At 45.1% G+C, this 22,102-nt stretch overlaps 1 protein-coding gene and 1 long non-coding RNA gene across 2 annotated transcripts in view; one reads left to right on the forward strand and one right to left on the reverse strand.

Moving 5' to 3' along the window:
• Positions 1–3,052: 3,052 nt before the first annotated feature.
• Positions 3,053–20,066, reverse strand: REG4 (regenerating family member 4). The gene is made up of 6 exons (XM_010967942.3): positions 19,936–20,066; positions 16,852–17,026; positions 11,882–11,976; positions 9,253–9,390; positions 7,350–7,455; positions 3,053–3,659 (listed from the first exon to the last, which is right to left on the reverse strand). Exons 2-6 carry the CDS (start codon positions 16,916–16,918, stop codon positions 3,592–3,594), a joined length of 474 nt encoding a protein of 157 aa, XP_010966244.1. The 5' UTR covers positions 16,919–17,026; positions 19,936–20,066; the 3' UTR covers positions 3,053–3,591.
• Positions 7,465–22,102, forward strand: part of LOC141578641 (uncharacterized) — a 33,257-nt gene continuing 18,619 nt past the window's right edge. Inside the window, exons 1-2 of the long non-coding RNA XR_012509202.1 lie at positions 7,465–8,827; positions 9,911–10,011. This is a non-coding gene — a long non-coding RNA (uncharacterized LOC141578641). The remainder of the gene's footprint in view (positions 8,828–9,910; positions 10,012–22,102) is intronic.

Below are 22,102 nucleotides of genomic sequence, written 5' to 3' on the forward strand. Positions count from 1 at the left end.
CTGTCCTCCCATGCTCCAGCAGTGGATGTCAGTTTGTGTCACCATAGTCAAGCAGCTAATTACGACGGCTCATGTGACTTTCGTAGAGGACAACTATATTTGTTAAGTCCCTATACCAGGCTCCATCCCAAACTCTTTACATATTTTAGCTGATTTAATCCTCAGATCCCTCAGAAAGAAAACGAAGGCTCAGAGGCTCTAGGCTCATTCTCGTATAGCCAGTTTGAGGCAGTCAGCCAGACCCAGAGTGGCTTAATTCCAAACCCTTTGCTCTCCCCACCATAATAAACTGCCACAGTCTGGCCGGAGTCTCATATAAGTGAGCACACCCCAGGCAACAACATCTACCTGGTTTTTCTCTTTCTTACATCAGACGCTTCTCCAGTCTCAGGTCAGACACCTAATTCTGAAATCCTGCAGTGGAGCCTTAGGACAGTTTCCCAAAGGAAGGCCCTTAGCCCCCAGGTGGAGAACCACCTTGCCCCACTCTCAGCCGCAGGTGTCAGCAGGGCCCCAGAGGAGAGCTGTGTAGTTTGTGCACTGCACAAAAGTGCATGACTAAGGGGTAAGTAGGGGTTAAGTATCCAGCCTGCTTTGGTCCTGTGGGTCCCTGGGGCTGTGACTTCCCAGAGGGGTATCATCCTTTTTAAAATTCCTACAAAGGTACCATATCTGCTAGCAGTGTGGCTGTCCTTTAGGTGAAGCTGACTAAGCCCCTGGGCTCTAGAGGAGTTACATGTGACATAACTTAGCTAAACTAATGATCACTTTGTATCCTCCTGGCCATGGTGATTGACTGAAGAATGAGAACATAACTCATGTCAGGAGATTCTCGGCTGATGAGGATTAATTTGGAGGCTTCTGTTTGAGGGCTGTGGATTTCTTTCCTGATAAGGTGAGAGCTGGAGCTGCTGCAGCCATCTTGCAACTAGATGGGGTTTGATAATGACTTAATTCCCAGAAAAGGTCAAAAAATTGCAGAGAGAGAGAACCCTATCTTGGTGACATTGTTGAGCCCTTGATCAAGTTATGCCTGAAGCCCCATCTACTTATGGACTATGGATTAACATACACCAATAAACTCTTTGTTTGCTTGAGACAGTTTAGGCCAATGTCAGTTGTGACCAAACGCACACAGACTATTCCACACATACCCCCTCCCATACCTGCTTCCTAAACCTCTTCTTGCATTTTTATTTTCACCATAGTACCTGTCACTTTCTCATACTACATTATTTACTTATTTAGTTAATTGTCTTCCTACCTCCGCTCCTCATCCCTGCTGAAATGTATGTTCGAAATGGCAAGGAATTTCACCTGCTTTGTTCACTGATGGATTCCCAGCTCCTGAAATAAGTTCTTAGCGCATAGCACACATTCAATACAATTTTGTAGGACGCTATACCTCTTCAGTGAATTATTAAGGATTACTAAAATTCCATATGCATAAATGACAATCAGCACAGTCCGGGAGTTGACCAAGGACCATCCCAGCCTCATAATAAGACATGTGACTGCTGGTCCATGTCTGGGAAGGCTTTGAAGCTTGCACTATGCACGTGTGTGTGCAGATTGTTGGTATCTCAGCCATTGCAGGCAGGGGGCTTAGTTACTGTCACATCACCTGGATTGCTCTAAGCTGGTGGAGCTTTTCAATTGCCGTTCCTTCTAAATATATTTTTCATATAGTAACAGAATGACAGGTTTCACTTTCTTTTGTGTTGATATATCTGCTGTTTGTTACTTTTTGGATTTTTGTTTTGCCCATCTCTACTTCTTTGCTTTCGTGAGGTATTTTTTTTCTCTGGAGAGTACAGATAAAGTAAGGGAGGGAGGTGGGCCACGGCATCTCTTATCTCTCATCTATGCCACAGAAAAAACTGAGCACCTCTACCTTTTGGGGATATTCTCATCCACGTTTCCTTTACCTTCTTTTAGTTCTTGCAGGTAATAGCACAGAATCTGGCACTTAGTCTAATAAGGCTCTTATATGGCTCCTATGAGTCTGGCACTCCTGGTTTATTTGCCATCTCCATCATGGAATCTGATACTTTGTTTGATTCTTCCTTGGGAGTTGGTGGTGGATTTTTCTGATGCTAACTAAACGATTGGTAAGAATGACTCTTCTCCATCTGCTCATCCTCTTGTCTGAACTCTCACTATTAAAAGATTTATCCTTTGGGTTAGCAAGGTTTTTAATGCTTGGGAGGAGCAATACGTTATGTCTGATGTTTTTGTCTTTGACAACCAAAACAGCGACAGGGTTTTGATGAGAGGAAGGAAGAAGAAGGAAGGGGAGGAGAAGAGGGTAGAGGGTAGAACTCTGTTTCACTTCCCCTCTCTCCTTTTAGCCAGCATCTGGTACCTGGTCTTAGCCTGCTTAGGTGATCAGAGGGCATCCTCAGGTTGGGGTGAAAGACTGTGTTTACTGGTCGGCAATGTGCTGTGGGTGAAGCCAGTGGTCCTTGGCAGAGCCTGGACTGCAGGGCCGAGCCACTGTCCTCTCCTCTCTGGTGGTGTTCCCTCTAACAAATGGGAATGCGATCACACTAAAGCCACATTTTCTCTAATTGTCGAGTCTGTCTTATTTCCTCTTACATTTTCAAGTAGATTCCTGACCTAGGGAGCCATGAATCTCTGGGAGAAAAAATCTCCTCGGTATTGGAGCCACCACCTCATAAGGAATCTCCAACCTCACAAGGCCAAGAGACTGGAGCAAGGCCACCGGGGTTGTTAGCGGCTGGAGAGAGAAGAGCAGCCAAGGCCAGTGTGCTCCACCGCACCTGCTGTGACTGGCATCCCCCTTCATCAGCTGCGGTGCTGACAATGAAAGGGCCTCCCACCCGCTCACCCCTGCTTAGAGGCTGCCCGAGCATGTCACCTCCATCTCTCTTCTCTCCAACCAGGGCTGCTGCGGGGGTGGGGCACAGCTGTTCTGAAGAGGTGGGAGGCAGAGAAACCGGGAGGACAGAGATGAAGAAACACTGGGTGTGTTTCCTGAGTCTTGTTTCACCTTTTCACTCTCATCACCGCTGAATTGGACAGAGCAATCTTCTCGGCATACAAATCTTTATTAAAAGAATGGCCCTGGGATTTATGGTCCACATCAGCCTGGCAGAGACTCTATGGTAGATGTTCCCCAATGGTAAATGGAAAACTGAGCAGGTGGCTGAGGAGGAGGCGGGCAGTAGAGAGGGGGCAGAGGGATGCAGGAGCTGAAGAGGGCTAGAAGCTCATTCCTGAGTCTCTTCCTCTTGTCTTTCAAAACTTTATCCCTGATGGCCAAAGACCTGGCTTTTTCATCAGTGGGGGATGCGTCCTCCTAGTCTGCTTAAGCCAGCTGGAGGTGGGGACGGGGAAAGAAGAGGACAGTGGAAAGGGATGGTGGGGTGAATATTTAGAGTTAGGAAGACACTGCCATTCTAATGTTGCGGCCCCTGCCTCTGAGCCTGAAAACGTCAGCACAATAACAGTCTTATCAGCCGTAGCTGCTGTGTTTACTCTCTGAGGCAGTGATCACATGCAGCCCGCGTGGCAGAGGAGGGAGAGGGAAGGGGCTTGTGCAAGGCTGGCAGGATCCTGATTCTGGCTCTACGGTTGGTACTTGCACAGGAAGTGATGGCGCTTGCTGCATTCTTCACTGTTCCAAGTCAAAAACTCTGTAAGAAAAGAAACATTCATTTAAATCTTTCCGGTTCAGTGTTGAGCTCACCAGTGTTATCTGGATGTTTTGCTTGGAACCATCGGGAAAGGTACCGTGATGGTTAATCTTATGTGTTAACTTGGCTAGGATATGGTACCCAGTTGTTTGGTCAAACACCAGTCTACATGTTGTTGTTGTTTTATTTGTTTGTTGGTTTTGGATGTGACTGGCATTCAAATTAGCAGACTTTGAGTAAAGCAGGTTACCTTCCAAAATGTGGTAATCAGTGAAGGCCTTAAGAGACTGAGTTTCCTGGAAGAGGAAGGAATTCTACCTTCAGACTCAAGACTGCAACATCAACTCTTGCAGGAACGCCCAGCCTGCTGACCTGCCCTGTGGGTCTCAGATTTGCCAGCCCTGACAACTGCATGAACCAATTCCTTAAAACAAATCCATCTCTCTCTCTCTCTCTCCCCATTCTGTTACTTCTGTTTCTCTGGAGAACGCTGACTAATACAAGCACTCACTTTGCTAACAGAAAGAAAAATAACTTAAAGGTCACAGGCAACTTCAGGAGCTCCATAGCAGAACTTTTCTGGGGGAAAGCAGGGCTTGACATACATTCACTGAAAACGAGGGATTCTCTTGTGTTGGAAACAGGATGCTGTAAGGAACAGAGAGTGATTTTTCCAAATGTCCACAACTGAGGCCCCATGAGGCTCCAGTCTGAAGTTCAAAGAATTGAAAGTGGCTGAAGCCAGCCACGTCCCCAAAAAAGCCACTTGTACAAAGAAGGACTGAGAGGAGGGAAGAGGTGGTCTTTGGAAAGAATGAAGTATTTTTGAGAAGTCCAATTATCGCCTTCCAGCAGCCGAGTTCCGCAGAATCACTTGTCATTCCAGGGCGTCTGCCGTAGGGTGACGAGTTGCCCCCACTTGGATGTCTGCCTGGCTCTGAGTTGCAGATCTGTCCCTGGCACCAGTACCAGTGTGTCTTGGGTCAACGGGAGGAGAGCCCTGGGAGAGAGGGCCTGGCGGCGCAGCCCAGCAAAGCGGGGAGAGGCGCGCTCGCCCTCTCCCATTCCTAGTTCTCAAGAGGTAGGGAGGATGGGTCCTGCCCACTCCCGCAGCCATGGGGCCCAGAGCTGGGGCCATGGAGTGTAAATGAGATGGAGACTACAAGCTGTCTGGGCATGGTTACGGGGTTGGGCAGAGAGAATATGGCACGAGGTTTAAACAACCAGGGAGATCATGGCAAGCTCACGCCTGAGCACTAAGATAGGGAGGGAGTCGGTGTCCACCCCCTCCTCCATTCCTAACACCAGAGGGGCAAGTGCAGGGAGGGCTGTGTGTGAGAGACCAGACCCTCCTCCCATCCGGGCCAGGAGAGCCGTGAGCCAAGCCTGCGCCGCGATAAGCACTTCACACTTCGTCAGATGATCAGTGTTACTCTTTTTTCCCCTTTATAGAGTGGCATCTGAGGCACAGAGAAGCGAGGAATCTGGTCAAGGTCACACAGCTAAGAGAAGCAGCTGGAATCCGACCCCGGGCATTCAGAATGCAAAGCCCATGGCCTTGGCCTAAACTATTCTGAACTTGAAATTTATTTTAAAATTGTAGAACCCTGGTGATCATTATTCCATGTCTCAAAGTGAACCAGTAGACAAGCAGGAAGTGCTGTGAAATAGTTTTCCAGAGAGTCACAGAAGAGTTACAGTGGGGAGTCAGAAAGCGAGAGAGAAAGAGGAACAGAAGAACATGTCCTTTCAGGGTCTAAGTGGATATAAAACAAGAACACGTCCAGTCACAGACGTGCACGCGCACAGGGACACTAATATGATAACTTGTGAGTCTTTAAAAAAATCAGCCGCTGGATTTGGGGAGCTAAATCTGTTACACAAATATAAAGTGACATTGCAGGGCTGAGGGGAGTGTCCTTTTAAATTCTACCTTCACCAGGTTCTGATCCTTGCTTCGTTCTGTGTGCTTTTCTGCCTTGAGAGCCTGTGTTCTGAGAACCAAGGGCTGGACTGAGTGAACGGGAAAGGAAGAGCCCAAAGGCCTGGCATTCTCAGGAGGACGTCTGGTTTCTGGTCCCACACAGGCACCTTCCTTGTCGGGGATTCTGCTGATGTGAACACGGACCAAGGGGGAAAGATTTTTGTTTGAAAACCTTGCCCAACTGAAATCTTAGACTCCACGGGAGGGACATCGGGAAGCCTCTGGTCCACCGCTTCCCCGAAGTCTGGTCCAGCATCCAGCCCTACAGATCCTGCTGGCGTAGGTCTGAAGCGATCCCCAGAACTCATTCTTCTAAAGTGTTCCCCAGTTGACCCTCATGTGCCATTGAGCCTGTCTTTTAACACTTTCAATGATGCAAGTACAGTAACAACCACCACGCCCACTTTTGCTTGGTTAACTCTAGCGATGGGTCTCTCACTACTTCCTGGGGTAGCCCATCATGTTTTTGGACAGTGCTGATTGTTCAAAAATATTTTTCCTTAGTTTGGATAGAAATCCACCTTTTGGTAGCTTCTACCAATTGGTGTTGGTGTGTTCCTTCCACCTGAGGTGACTTACTCCTTTAACAGCAGCGGCTGTCATGTCTGCGAGACTGTGAACAGTCTTCGTCCGTCTGTGGTAAGACCCTCCTGTCCCTGAGGGTTTTCCTAGATCTTGCCTCAGAGTCTGTCTCCTCATGTCCATCACTCACCCTGTGCTGTTAGGGAGTTTTCCTCTCTCTCTTTTTGGTGCTTTGTTCCTCAGACAATAGGAAACCCTTTCCACCTGAGCCCCAGAACCTGAGTCCTCAGTCAGACCCTGTGCCAGGCTCGCTCCATGGCTAGGAGGGGAGTCCTGGTAACACAATTGCTCTTAAAATCCAGTGGGTTGTCCTCTTCGGCATCAAGTATCCTTTTCATCTTTGACATTCTGTTTTCTTTTCAAATCACTTATTAGCTGTGGTTCTCAAATAGGAGTGATTTTGCCCCCTAGGGGACATTTAGCAAAGTCTGAGGACATTTTTGGATGGAACAACCTGTGTGTGTGTGTTGGCGGCAGGGATGCTCCTGGCAGCTAAGCGTACAGTGTGCAGCACGGCCCCCACAACAAAGAATTACCCACCCCCAAACGTCATCAATACCAAGGCCACAAGACGGTAACTTACTAGATAAAAAGTGAAAAATGGAAGCAGGCGAGAGAAACGGGGAGGCTGCAGGGATTGTGTGCAGCCTGCAGGTGTGCTTCTGGGCTCTGCGTTCTGGAGATGAAACGCAGGGAAACAAACCAGCGGGAAGCACCCAGGCCAAGCCAGTGTCTCCAGGGCCTATGAAGGACCTTCACCCTCAAGAAGCCAGAAGGGAGTCACACATTTTTGCTCCCTGTAGTCTGGGTTTCCCCAAATGTGACATAGTTCTCCCTCATGATATATACTAGAATTTGGAAATAAACGTACTTAAGAAAAAAGTGAATGGATTGAAAGAAAATACTAGGTAAGTAACTAAACAGCTGGTACCCTGATATGGCAAATACTGTAAAATGGTCACAGATGACTGAAGGTTGGTAAATAATGTCTGTGACGAGGCCATTGTCCTGTGGGAAAAAAGTTGCTGGTGTGAAACAGGGCAAAGAGAAATGAGTGTCCTTTTTGACTCCTAGTGGGTAGCGGGAAGGAGCTGCGATTTGGAAAGAGAGGCAGGAAGACTTACTGTTCTTGGCGTTCATCTCAGCACAGGACTCATTCCTGCCCACTGACTTGCCAGACCAGGTTCTGTAAGCATACATGGCCCCGTCCATCCACTGCCACTGCTGCGTCTGCAAGAGACAGGAGATGGGAGTCGTGTACAGATCAGTCTGCGCACCTGCTCGCAGCCGAGGTGTCCCCTCAGGCCCCTTTAAAACACAGTTCTTGACTCTAACATAGAAAATAAACTTACGGTTACTAGGGTGGAAAAGGGGTGGGAAGGGATAAATTGGGAGTTTGGAATTTGCAGACATAAAGTACTATACATAAACAGATAAGCCGTATAGCACAGGGAACTGTATTCAATATCTTATAATAGCCTGTAATGAGAAAGAATATGAAAAGGAATACATACGTGTGTGTATAACTGAACCACTGTGCTGTACACCAGAGACTAACACGACATTGTAAACTGACTATACGTCATTAAAAAAATACAGTTTTCATTGTAAGAATTAGGAAAGCATGGAAATGTGTAAAGAAGGGAAAAAAAGAAAGTCATTCTGTTTAACCTCTAAGAGGAAAACCTTACTAATAATTTAGTATAGTTACTTTTGGTGTAATTATTTTTATCTATCACAATATTTTTTATCTACTGAAAAATGTGGTGACCTTTGAAATATATATTCAGCTTTGTATCTTGCTTTCCAAACATCTTTTCAGTGGTAAGACTGTACCATAATTTACCTTATTAATTCTCCTCTTGATTGATGTTTATGTTGTTTCCAATGTGCAATTATTACAAAGAATACTGCTATGAACAACTGTGTTCATAAAGCTGTTTCTGTACTTAAAACTGTTTTCTAAAGATAGAATCCCAGGACTAGAATTAATGGTAAAAGGGCATGAATATTTTGAGGCTATTCCTATGCATTGCCAAACTGCTTTCCAAAAACAGTTCAGCTGTAGGAATTTACACCCTCATTTACTGGGAAATTTCTCCATGTCCTTAACAATAGTATTCATTAAGACAAAGCAAAAGTCTAATAATCTGATAAGTCAAATTATATTGTTATTTGAATTTGCATTTCTTTGATAGCTAGAGACATTGCAACATTTTTAGAACCTTATGAGCCACTAACTTTCCTCAATCATGAATGTAAAAGAATTAAATTACAAAAAAAAATCTGGTAGAAAAAGATGTAAATATTTATCCTGTCTCTGAATGTAAGTTCTGATTGCTAGCAGTATGAGTACATAAAAATGTAAAATTAATTGTAAAAAATATTTGTAACATCTGTGATAACGTTTATCAAGAAACAGAAAGTCTGGGGCTTTTCTCCTTGTTTTCCTTGTGTTTTTAGGTTAATACAGAAGCCCCACAAAGAATCATTAAACTGAAGATCCCACGAAGAGACCTCAGCGACTCACCTGAAGACCTCACATGCTGTTCCTCACAATAAGATATTGATGGATAGCAAAATGAGGGTCCAGTGAAGAAAGGTAAGGATAACTTTAAAAACATGATAGCATCTAGCAAAAAGCATAGCTAAAGATTTCCAACTTTAACTCAAGATATGATGGGGATTTAGTTAAGCTGTGTCATATAACAGGTCTGTGCGTACGTGTGTGTGTTTACATGTATACACCTATATATACTTACACCAACTTTCTCTTTGGAAGGCTCTGAAAAGCTGGTAATTTTGTTTTCTAAGAGTTGGGAGGACTTTAATTAAATAGGAGGTCTATAAGTAGAGGAAACTGTTCCCTCCCTAACTTTGAAGCTGTGGCCTCTATCAATTGGAGGCATGAAACTGAAGAAGGCCTGTTGTGTGTGCCCCTTGTCAGGGGCCAGGGGACCATTTGCCAGAGAGGGGCTATCTATCTCCCCTCCCCAAGGGCCATCTGTGGGCCATTCCCGAGGTTACCTTCTGCGGGTCATGCAGGCCAATCCACACGGGCTTGCCTCTTTGATAGCCAAGTATGTACTTTGCTATGGTGTGGGCTTCCTTAAAATTCAGGATAGAGGCCAGATGGGATCTGTTTCCATGCAACTGACACTCGAGCTGTGGGCCAGGAGAAGACGTGAGGTTTAGAAGCACAGCCCCTACCTCAGAACCCCAGAGCACCAAGCAGCACGACTCAGCCAGCCCCCACCTCCTCTTGGGATCTAAGCCCCTCAGAAGACTTCCAGTCACTGTGGGAGAAAACACAACTGTCACAGGTGTCAAGCCTCAGAGGAAGAGGCAGCTCAGGGCAAGGGCACGAGCTTCAGGGTCAGTGCCAGCGGCTGGGATCCTAGTCTTGCCTCTCGCTAGTGTATGTGACCTTGACAAGTCACTTCACCTCTCTAAGGCTGTCCTTATCTGTAAAAAGGAGGAAGCAGTTACTGCTACACAAGGGAATTGTTGCAAGGATAGAACGGTTATAATGATGTATTATAATATTGCATTCAACACATCTAAGAACCCACTGATTGTAAAGTGTGCCAGTCTCAATTAAATAAATCATTTTACAGACACACATTCTGCAGAGATAGACAGACACATGTACTTTATTTCATGTGCTTTTGGGGTTGTGTTACAGGGTCTGCCTACATGATAAAGCTTCCATTAATTGAATGAAAACACGGTTTTGGCCGTGGTTGCCGCTCCAGAGCTTGCCTTTAGGATTGCTCAGGATCAGAGGTAATTACTGTTTAATGACGTTAGTTCTCATACTTGCCAACCACTTTACGATACCAAAATGCTTTTATGCCCGTAATTTCATTTGACTTCAGATTTGTGAGGCATGGAAACCAGATTACCAGTCAAGGGTTAGTGAGTGTACTAGTCACAAAAGATTCCTGGGACAGAAGAGAGAAACAGGCTTGGAATGGTGAAGTGATATTTTCCCGGTAAGGTCACACGGCTAGAACTCGGAGCTCTGTCTCTTCAGCCCAAGATGGGGTCTACAAACATTTTCACTGTGCCCTCGATCAGCTTGTGAGCCAAGGAGTCTTGTGAACTAGGACTGGCCGTCAATACCGCCTAGGAGTCCAGAAGTGCAATGGCCATGGTGTCGGTTTGTCCGGTCCCTCCTGGCACCTTCTCTGCGCTCCGGTTCAGTGCTAAGGCTTGGTATCAAGCCTGTGGACCATTTTTGCCTTGAAAACCTGAAATGAGCATCCACTGTGTGCTACAGGCTTTTTGCAAGTTCTTTTAATGAATCCTCCCAACCACCCCCATAGGATAAAAGTGTTTTATCCCCATTTTTCTGCAGAGAACCAGCAAAGCGAGGTATAGCTGAAACTAATGCACAGCAGACCGTGATTGTGATTTAAACTCAATCTATATTATTCCAAATTCCCCCAGGTAACTTCCTCTTTGTTTGGCAGAATTAATGTTGGGTGCTCCAGGGACAGGCCATATAAACATCCATCCAGAATTTCTCCAAGTTACTTCCCAAGAACTAAGGAGAAGCCCATTGCTCCCCACGAACTTTTTTTTTTCTAAAAACTATCATTCACATCAGGAAAGCGTTGCCTTAGGGTCAGCTTCCCTGGGCTTGCTCTGCTGGCTCCTCTCGGTGTCATCTAGGGAAAGTCACTTAGGTTCCGATGGTGTTGCCATTTTCTGTTGAAATGTCACAATCTTGCATCACTTATGCACTTTTTAAGTCCAGAAAAGAAGGACTTCGGTCTCCTTAGTAGCTATCACGTGGGAGGTGCACCCTCGTTGCTGAGCTGTTCATTACAGGGATGCTGAGGCCGTTCCGGGCCCAGGTTACTCCACATTTCCCCAGGTGCCCCACCCCCTGTCAGTCACTTCAGTTAAACAACCGCGATGCAGAGAGACAGCAGCACTGCCTCCCCACACTCCTCTGAGGTCACTTGTTCTGAGTGGCTATTTGGGGACCTCTCAGAAAAGCCTCAGTGAAATAAAACCAATGTGTTTGTTGGGCTCTGCAGACCATAAGGCCTTCCATGGGCTTGGCTTAAAGCTTCACCTTCCGTCAGGTGGCTCTGAGGCCTGTGCTCCAGGCCTGTCTACACGCTTCTCTCTTGATGGTAAATCTTATATAGCAATTAAATTCTTCTTCTTCTCCTTCTTTTTTGTGGGGGAAGGTAATTAGGTTTATTTATTTAATTTTTAAATTTTTTTAATGGAGGTGCTGGGGATTGAACCGAGGACCTCATGCATGCTAGGCACGCACTCTACCACTGAGCTACACCCTCCCCCGTTTAATTATTCTTTCCGTAAGTTCCTCATCTTGGCCTCTTTGGATTCATGCATCTGTCTTTCTCAAGGACAGTGAACTTCTCGGGGGTGGGGCTGTTTCTTGCTCATTCTCCTGTCTTGGCAGCCCATCTGGGGTCTGGGTACACAGCACAGGTGCCATCCATGCTTACAGAATTTACTCAGTTGAGTTCCTGGCCCTCTTCTCTCCATTTCACCGGCCAGGTGATGTCTCAGAATCCCAAGGAAGGACCCTGGATTCTGAGTCAAATGGGAGCTGGAGCTCTGGGTGGCCCCTGGCTTTAGAGAACCCTCCCCAAGCACAGGCCATGTCTCTTACCTCAGCGTCAGACCAGGTCCTCAGCTTCTGGAAGTATCCGTAGCAATTGGACCTGTGGTGAAACCATCCAGGAGCACAGCTGGGCCTCACGATCTCTGCACACAAACACAAGGTGGTTACAAGTGATGATGGCAGAAACCGTCAGTTCCCACACTTGAGCCGGTTTCCAGACCTAGAAGCCCTTGGTTGGCAGGGAGGCTGTGTGCCCTCGAAGAAGGATCCTTCTAGGCCGCCAAAACTTTGGCCATTCTTTCTCCCAGCCTTCTCCAAAGGGAGCTATGGCCTTTTACCAGAGTAACTGTGCCTTGGGGAAAAGGAAATAATCAGCTCTTTGAGGATTGCTGGGCACTAGCTCTGAACTGACGCTAATCCCAGGAGACCCCAAGCACCACTGGAGTCTTCCAGTCAGAGCAGGGGCTTGTGGGGTTCAGGTGATCAGTAGCGTTTTAGCTCAGGACTATTTCATAGTGGACTCAGTGGGTTCCCAAATCATCTTGCAGTGATTTCCCCAGCTGCGGGATTGGAAAAGACATAACTCAGCAACTGGTAGCAAGATCAAACAGCTATAATTTGAGGCATCGCAAGAGTGGATGTGGGGCATAAATGGGTAATTTTAGACCTTTTTTGGCTAGGAAGATACAGGACAGGTTAGATGGCAACTTGGCTGCAACTTGAGAATGGCGGGGGAATGAAAGCCAGTAGCAAAGAGAGGGGGGCGTTTTAGGCAAAGGGGGTGGGTGAGCAGATGGACTGTGGTTAGAATGAGCAAGATGTGCAGAGAAAGAGCAAGCACTTAAATTTGCCTCCAGTGGAGGGCGTCTGTCAGGCAAGAACCGTAGAAAAGAGGAGAGAGTCAGGGGCTAGAACCCAAGGAAATCGTGACTCAGAGAGGCAAAAGCTCTTCCAGCTGGTGGATGGGTGGATGGGCCAGTCACTGGAACTGAGGTTTATGAAGAGGGGGAGACGGCTGGAAATGCAGACGGCCCCGATGAGGAAGGCAATGCCGAGCTAGCGAGTCTGGACTTTGTGATAGTGTGGCACTCCACGGATGCTGCAGATGGGGGGCAGGGGTCTTCCCCCCCGTAAATGTCCACAAACTGTTGTTGACACATAGCATCTCCTCTTTCCCCACTCAGAAGACACTATATTCCCTTGTTTGCCCCACTCTTCGGTTCTGTTTCATTTCTTGTCTATAAGTCTCCAGGGGCTTCCTGCTTCTTTCCACTAAGCTTTCCGCTCATTTGGGTGCTTAAGGGAGCTCACAGTCTGGTCTTACAGCCCCATCTGGAAGCATCTTCCTGTGCAGCTGCCCTGGCTCCATCGTGGAACACGATGCTATTGTGGACAGAGATCCTTTGCTTCTGCTACACCTTGTACCTGTGGCTGGTTGACAATGGGTCACCCAGCTGAGGCACAGCAGAAAAGATTTCCGGGGAAAGCAGCATTGAAACTCACAACTTAAATGCTTCACCTTCGACTACCTTTAGGGACACAAACATCATTTGATGTTACGTAAAAGGAACACCCCTCTGCCATGATTGCTCCTTCTGCCACCGCTCTCTCCAGCTTCCGTGTATAAAGTGCTTCCTTGCTGCCTGGCGCTATGCGAAGCGGTTTATTCACACTGCATATTTAGGGAGGTGAGGAAGTTGGCTAAGAGGGTCACCTGCCCAAGGCCACACAGTGAGGTGGGAAAGCTGCTTTTCAGATTAGTCCTGTGACTTACAAATCTGTGTTTCTGCCACCAACCCTCTCAACCTTGGATTTTATAAATACAGAAAAACAAGACATTGGAAATTTAGCATCAGAAATCATGAGAGGGTGGGGATGCCTGGGTTATTTTATCAGGAGGAAAAAAAAAGGAAAGGAGACCCTTCACTCTTAAAAACTGATCTTCTTAAGGAAGAGGCTGACGAGTGATTACCATTCTAAGTGAAATGAACTGAATTTTAGTAACGGACAGGCTGAGGGACATCTGGAAGCACACTTTCCAAGCAGATCCTAAAAGAGGTGAGAGACAAGAGCCCAAATCTCTGAACTTAGTCTAAGGATAAAGACTCCTTGCATCACAGCACATGCTCCTAGTTCAGTTCTCTCTCATTTCTTCTGTGACCTCTGAAGTGGTTCTGCTTGGCATGCTGTGGGCAAACATGTTAGGACAGATTCTCCAGCACCAGGGTCTTTGTTTTTGCTGAATCCAGGTAATGAGAGTGAGCTCCCAGGGACACACGGGAGGATGAGTGGGCGGGGCCAAGAAAACCCAAGAGTACTTGAGGCCAGTCAGTGCTCGCTCTCTCCCCCTTGTCTCCGTGTCTCTGTCTTTTTTTGAGTATCTTTCTCCGTCTCTGCCTGCGTCTCCCTGTTCAACTCTCTCTGTGCATCTCTGTGTCTTTCTGACTCTGTCCATGTGTTTCTCTATTTCTCTCTCACTGCCTTTCTGCTCCCCATGGTGTCTCTGTCTCTTCCTAATTTTCTCTTTCTGTTGGGCTGTGTGCCTTATTGAGTCTCTCTGTGTCTGTGGCTGTCCGTCCATCTCTCTGCCCCATTCTCTCCTCCCCCTCCTCCTCCCTCACCTCCCTCTCTCTCCCCTCCCCTCCCTGCCCCTCACCCCGCAGGGGCACAGCTACGCATGCTCCCTGCTCCACCTGGAAACGCATCTCCGCTGCCCTGCCTTCCGCCACCTCACCTTTTATGGAGCATTTATTGTGTGCCAGGAATTGGTCTAGGCAGTTTACATATATTCTGCTCATCCCCATTATGACCCTGGGAAGTAGACACTGTCATTGTCCCCTGTTCCAGCTGAGAAAACAAAGGCAAAGAGTTCTCATGTCTGGGCTCCCACAGCAAATAAGTGATAGAGTCAGGATTTGACCCCGGATGGTCTGACTCCAAGTGGAAGCTCTCAGTCATTGTACGTCATTAGGCTCAATTTATTTGTTTTCAAACAAATGGGTCAAGCACGTTCAGTCAGATTGCCTTGTTTAATTACCAGAATTTCCTGACTGACTGGGACATAGATCCTCACTGTAGAGATGAGAAAATCTCAGAGAGGTGATGTGACCAAGTGAGGTCACTCAGATGGGGAATGAGGTGGCACCTGGGAGAGGAGCCAACGTTCCCAATAAGCCCTAGGACCTGGATCCTACCTCCTGTGGTCCCAGAGCGCCTCATCCCTACACGCCAGTGTCGAGAGGACTCGGCTCCCAGCATCCTGCCTGGACTTCTAATAGTCTTTCCACTCCACCACTTACTAGAGGTGTGGCCTGGGGAACATTATTCAACCTCTTTTAGTTTCAGTTTTCTTGTTTACACACGGAATCAAGCTTGTTGGGAGGATTAAATGGGATAATGCATGTACTGTGATTAACACAGAGTCAGTAAAGAGTAACTGTTCAATAAATAGTAGCCACGGAATAAACTGTAGTGATCAAAGTAACCACGTTATGATTATAGTGAGTATAATATTTTTTGAAAATTGAAATTGGGTTAAGTTTTTTATTATCCATGAATCCTATTTTTTTGGTCTCCCTATGCCCTGAATCAATGTCATGCATTGCTTTAGGTGAAGCCCAGCTGCAGGCCAGGGCAAACAATTCACTGTTGAGGCAAGGAGGGTAATAATCTTGACCACCCACCGGGTCTTGCTGAAACAGAAAACTCATTTCTAAGTTCCCTGTACCTGCCTTCCAGACAAGATTAGACTTTTCCCATAAGCCTTTGTGCCTAGAATGCATAAGATGTGTCATAAGAGATATTCTCCCAAGATAGGAGGAGTGAGTGGAAAGTCTTTCTACAGCTGGGAGGGGGACCTGTGAGAACAACGGAAGGACCAGTGGTGAGTGTCCTGGCTCTACCTCCTCCCAGGCAGAGAAACCAGAGAGGTTTGGTGACATCCCAGAGCGGGGCGGCTGGTTTCTCACGCCCCAAGATATAGCTTCGGAAACTTTCAGGCCCCCTCGGGGAAGCCAGAAACACAACAGGGAACTAACTACCTGGGCAGTTGGTCAGAAATGGCCATGGAAGGTGCCCATGGGAGGGGAGCTTGAGGGCAGCCGCTCATAGTCTTTCACACTCCAGCAGGATTCAGAGAAAGTGGCCGGATTCCCCAGGTCCTGAGAGTACAGAGATGGTTGAAGGAACTGGTAGCTAGACCACAGACTTCAGCTGCGGGTACCAACACGATGCCTGAAGAACCCTCTTCTCTTTGTATTTCCTTCCAGTCTATCCTCCTGCTGGCAGTGGGAAAAGTGATGGGTCAGATACAACCCTGGACCTCCTTAAGGGTCCTCTCCTCAGCAGAAGTGCTGTTCAGGCAAGGTTTATGTACTCACTCTACCACCTACCATGCCAGCAGGGCCACTGGGGACCGTGAAAGCAGCCAGGACACTTATCCTTAGCTCATTTACACAGTTTGCTTCCTCTGCTCTCTCCACTGGTGGATTCCGGGGTACTGCTTCCCCCTTTGTGGGTGTGTCACTTCACACTTGGCGCTGGGCCTATACGTGGGTAGGAGCCATCTCTCCAACTGGGCAGTGAGTCGCTTGCAAACTGGAATTCTCCACTGTGCTCAGATAGGAAAACAGTGCACAGAACAATGGCTAGTTCTAATGGTAGCTATCATTTGTTGACCGCTAGGAGTCAGGTGCTTTAAATCCATATCTCTACCCTTCACAATAAACTTGCAAAATGGTGATTATAGTCTACATTTGATTGATTATGGTTAACTATGGCTCACAACCATATGAGGTTGGAATTTGGTTCTGATTTCCTTGCACTTTTAACCACATTACACTGTCTTTCAGTCTTGTCTTTAACACCTATTTCCTGCAGTGCCTAATTTCTTCTTCCTCTTCTTCTTCTTCTTCTTCTTTTTTTTTTTTTTTTTTTTTTGGTCAAATGGATGGCTATGTCATGTGAGTTGCATGCACTTTGGCTGTGGGCTTGGTTCCAGCTGAGTGACTGATACTCACCACCCAGGACTTCAGTGCTGGCTGCACAGTTCAGCAGTAGAAGCAGCCACAGCCCTTTCGAAGCCATCTTCCTCTTCCCGCACAGACAGAAGTGCTTCAGGAACTTTTACTGCAAGGACTTCAAAGTCCTTGTCAGTTTTTCCTTGATGCTCCTGGATTCACCTAGATCTGCAATCTGAACACATTGGCACTAGTGAGGTAGATCCAGGAACTCAGATGCCAAATCATCAATGGGGGAAAAATGTTTTTCTGACTATAGCCAGATTATGCAATAAAGGGAATTGCAAGCTGGGTGTAGAGATTAGGAAAATTTATCTTATGGAAAGCCTCTGAGCCAGTGCCAGAGCGCTAAGGATCCTGGGCTGAATAGTTTAAAGTTTGAATGGAGGCATTTGGTCTACGGTGGAGAGAGTCTGCCCTTGCTATACTCAGGAGAGCCAGCAGAGGGGGTCCAAGGCAAGCTTTCCCTTAGATGAGGTAGTAACGGGCTCTCTATAGCCAAGTCAATCAAGGCGAGTCAGTCGCAACAATGAATTTTTTAATGTTACAATTAAAAGTGGGCAATGAACTCATCTACAAAACATAAACAGACTCCCAAACATAGTAAACAATCTTATGGCTACTGGGGGAAATGTAGTGGGAAGGGATAAATTTGGGTTTGAGATTTGCAAATGTTAACCACTGTATCTAAAAATAGATAAAAAACAAATTTCTTCTGTATAGCACAGGGAACTATATTCAATATCTTGTAATAACCTTTAATGAAAAAGAAGATGAAAACGAATATATGTGTACGTATGCATGACTGGGACATTGTGCTGTACACCAGAAATCGACACATTGTATCTGATTGTACTTCATTTTTTTTAAGTGGGTATATGGTCCAATACCCACATTTTACAGGTAAGAAAACCTGAGATCAATGGGTATGAAGTCATTTGCTCATTGTCGCACAGCTATAGTGAGATTTCCTGACTTAAGTTCAACTCTCTTTCCTTTACACCTAGGTGATACCGTATTTTTTTAAAAAAAGAAAATAACTTTGTTATCTGTTCCTATCACCAAATGATACATGAATTATTAAAAGGTCAATTAAAAATCTAGAAAATAAGAAGTAAATCCCATCTCCCAGAGTAACAATTTAGTGAAGAGCTTATGGACATTTTTCTATGCACATCTCTGTGTGTATGTACATAATTTTATACAAAAGAGTCATATAGTTCTGTAACCTGGTTTTGTCTCTCAGAAATGGATTGATTTTAATGAACCATCTTCCCCTCACATAACTTTTATTCAGTTTTGATTCTTTTTAGTGAATCCACATATACAGGGTTGCAACTTCATGGAAAATGCATGTTGTCACATTGATACTCTTGGCTATAATGCTCCCCTATTGGGCTGTTCATTCCACTGCTAGTGCACAGGAACGCACCTTTCCCCAACCCTTCATGACTTGTCACTTTTTTTTCTTGCTAATTTTGATATATTAAAGAAAAAATTTCATTTAAAAAATACTAATGAAGTTGAATGCCTTTTTATAAAATCAGTTTTTTTTACATTTCTTTTGAGAATTTTTGCTGAAAAATTCACAGGTTTGTACAGTTTTCTGTTTGATTGTTTATCTTTTTTCTCAGAAACTTGGAGGGCTTTCTTTGTATATTTATTGCTCTGGTATATTACTCAGAGTATTTCCCAGTCTGTGTTTTCTCTTGCTTATAATATATTTTTTTGCTATACTGAAAATTTCCAAAACTGTCCTATTCTCATCTCCTTCATAACTTTTGGCATTTATATTTGAAAAACTGGCCATTGCCATCCACGTAAGATTAAAATATCTACCTGTTTTCTCCTCTATTTTCATCCATCAGGCAATTACTTCAGTGTAAGCATGAGATTGGGTCCAAAATTTTTCCCCAAATAACTATTAAGATGAGTAATTCATTGAATTCTTAATTGAGCATGCATTGTGATCCCGATACATGTTCTGTCTCTCAAATAATAGATAGTTTGAGGGAAATGATGGAACAAAATATTTGAAGTGGAAACTCCTGGAAAATCTAAAGATTAGATCCATATTAAGGCCCATAAGGACACTTTGACACATTGTTAATAAAGAGGGAAACAAAAGGGTGAAACATGTGGGGCTGTGATGACCCCTCTCCTTTTTTTTTTTTTTAAATTACTGCGTTAACCCTGCAATTAACTCCTCTGAGAAGCCTCCTTTCCAAAAGTGAAAGAGATATTTTCAGTGTCCTGCACCCCTCTTAAAACACAAAGAGTAAAATCCTCTCTGTCAAGCCAACTGTCTGAGGGAAGAGAAGGTAAAACATCTTTTTTAATACTGTAGTCCCCTCTAATCTGCAGTGCGAAAGGTCCAAGCCCCCAGTGGATGCCCTGAAGCAGATAGTACAGAACCCTGCATATACTTATATTATGTTTTCCCCTAGACTAGCAGGGGTTGGGTGGGGACGTGGTGCACCTGATGAGGGGATGATTTACCTCCTGGGTAGGAAGGAGCAGGATCCTCCTAGATTTCACCATGCTACTCAGAACAGAGCACTGCACAATTTATAACTTATGAGGGTTTTTTTTTTCATAATTTTTGGAGTTTTCCATTTAATATTTTCTGACGTCAACTGGCTGAGAGCAACAAACTTCGGAGAGTCACTGAGGATAAAGGAGCGGGGATTACTGTAATCTATAAATGAATTTTAAAGAACTGGCGTTCATTGAATGCTCCCATGTCATCTAATTGAATCCTCAGAACTAGGCTGCTTTGCAGGTATGGTTAGCTTATTTTACACACGGAGACCCTCAAGTTCATGGAGATTAAATGCACATCCTACGGTTTCACAGTTGCCAGATTACAGAGCCACCGTTCAACCCAACACTATTTGACACGAAAGCTAACGTTCTCTATAAGGGAAAAAAGAAAATAAGTAATTCGCATGAAACAAAACAGCAACCCAAGCATGACTAACATCATTTGAGCTATAACTTGTCTTCTCTAGCCCAGTTAATAGCTGGCAAAGGAAAAGAGATGTTCAAAGAAAGACCTCTGCCCTCAACTGCGTGGAGGATTACCTGGTCGGCATTCAAGGCTCTGAAGTCCCCCTGCCTTCTTCAGTGTCCTTAGAGATCTCAGGCAGTTTCTGAAGTCCTTATATCTTCTTGCCTCAGGAATTATATGATATTTGTTTTAGTCATACCATAATAATGTTGTTTACAAATAATTATCACCCATAAAAAGTCTTATCTACCATCAAAGTGAACTGTATGAGAGATAAATTGAGGTCGTATCTAAGCTGTATTTTAATTAGCCAAAAGAACCTCTCCCTATTTGCAAATAGAATCTTTTCTTTACAACCCATGTTATGAGCGTTAACAATATCCTGTAATTTGTGACGGAAGAAATGTTCACATATTGAGGAATGGAAAAGTCATTCTGGCTTAGCCATGATTTAACTTAAACTTTACGTTAACTAGAACACCCTACTTGCGGCTGAGTAAACATGCCTTGTACGTCTGCTTTAACCATTCAAGAAAAGAATGCATTTAAATATCCAAATGGAGTAACTGTGGTTCAGGCATCCAAAATGGAGCTGAGTGGCTCCCCGCATCCCTGAGAACTTGAATTTTCTGAACTATATCAGAATCAGCCTCTCAAAACAATACCTGCTAGCAGCTGCCAGCTGCAACCTATGGCCTCAAAGTCTCCCCTCGTGAGTATGCAACCATTTAGGACCCCAACCAATCCTTACGTAAGAACTAAGTGTGTTGTAAAGAGTGCTTAACGAACACCCTTACTTCTTACGAGCTCCAATTATAATTCTTGACAAACAACTTATACAATTTTGCAGTTTCTGCCTTTATAAGCCTTCCCCACTTTGCAGTCGGGCAGAACACAGTTCAAGTGCTTCCTGAATCTGTGTCTCCTGGGCTTTGGCCCTCAATTTGGCTCAGATAAAACTCTCTTCTATTCCTTTTATGGATTGTTATAAGCCCATCTTCCTCTCCCTTTATTTACTTTTTCTTTGTCTCTCTTTTTATCTCTTTGCATTGTTGATTTCATTTATTTCTCCTTGCTTTCAATGAATGTGTCTTGCTTCAACTCTGGAGAATCACGATGTTTTTATCCTTTCAGAAAGGATTTGCCATCAGGGCTGGACGTAGGTTATGCACCCTCTCAGTGTGCTTGAGAAGCACTTTACTCTCTAAAGCACCAAACCCATCACCCTCAACATGCACCTGGGTCCTCACATATCTGCTTGAGCTCTTCCTCTTTGTCCCTGAGGAACAAGGCACAGAAATCTTATTTTAACACAGAGAAGTTATGTCAAAATAGCTTGCATTGAGACAATATTTTAAAATAAAGTGTTTTCACCTAAGTCATCAAAAGAGATGCCAACAGAATCCCTGGGAGTGATGTAGGATCTGCACCCCATTTCACACCCAAGACACCCTGTGTTAGGAGAGATTAGGAAGCCTGCCCAGATCAGTGGTAGAGCTGGATGTGGACCCTAAGCCTTCTGACTCCTAAGCCAGCTCTCTGTGTGTTGAATCAAAGTCTTATTAAAAACTAGCCTATTTGGAAAAGGTCACAAGATTTCCTCCTCTAATGTAGATAGCAAAGGATGAAACTATGTGGTAGATGTCAAGAGATTATTCAACCTCAACTAGACTAGAACCTCAATAGACTGTATCTTTAAGGCTAAAAAGGATAACGAGGTTTCTCAAGTCTTACCCTTTTGCTCTACTGATGAGGAACCTGGAGCCCAGAGAAGCACTAGGAGTGGTTCAACCCACAACTAGTTAAGAATGCCGCTGATTTCAGAAACCAGGCTTCCTTACTCCCAGCCCAGGGGTCTTTTCATGATGCTACTCGGCCTCTGCCATTAGGTTTTCCCAGCCTGTGTATAAACTTATGGTAGGACAGGAAAGAGTAATGTTTCTATGGTTTACCAAGTCTGTTTTAGAGAACCTCTACCATTCTGATGATGCTCTGGGGAAAGAGCACAAGGTTTGGTTTCTGGAGGATCTTGGTTCAGGTCCTAAATCTGTTATCCACTCATGGTGTAACTCTGGGCATGCTCCTGGAACTCTTTGAGTTTCCTAACTGTATGTGGTAGGATATTACCAGATGACTTTTATTTTTCACACTACCTGTTAAACACCAGCCCCTTTCCTTTTAGGCAGCTGGATGGGAATCATCATTGTTCCACGGCACAACAAAGAACAAAGATATTAGCTC

The sequence above is a fragment of the Camelus bactrianus genome, chromosome 9 (genome assembly GCF_048773025.1).
Source record: "Camelus bactrianus isolate YW-2024 breed Bactrian camel chromosome 9, ASM4877302v1, whole genome shotgun sequence".
NCBI lineage: Eukaryota > Metazoa > Chordata > Mammalia > Artiodactyla > Camelidae > Camelus > Camelus bactrianus.

Bases quoted from the DNA above. Each gene is read 5' to 3' on its own strand.
- REG4 (XM_010967942.3), bottom strand. From the start codon at position 16,918: ATGGCTTCGAAAGGGCTGTGGCTGCTTCTACTGCTGAACTGTGCAGCC. The intron at 9,391-11,881 runs GTAAGAGACATG...CCTGGCCCACAG, and splicing joins GGACCTGGTCTGACGCTGAG to CTCGAGTGTCAGTTGCATGG. The intron at 7,456-9,252 runs GTAACCTCGGGA...TGTCTCTTGCAG, and splicing joins GCCTGCATGACCCGCAGAAG to ACGCAGCAGTGGCAGTGGAT.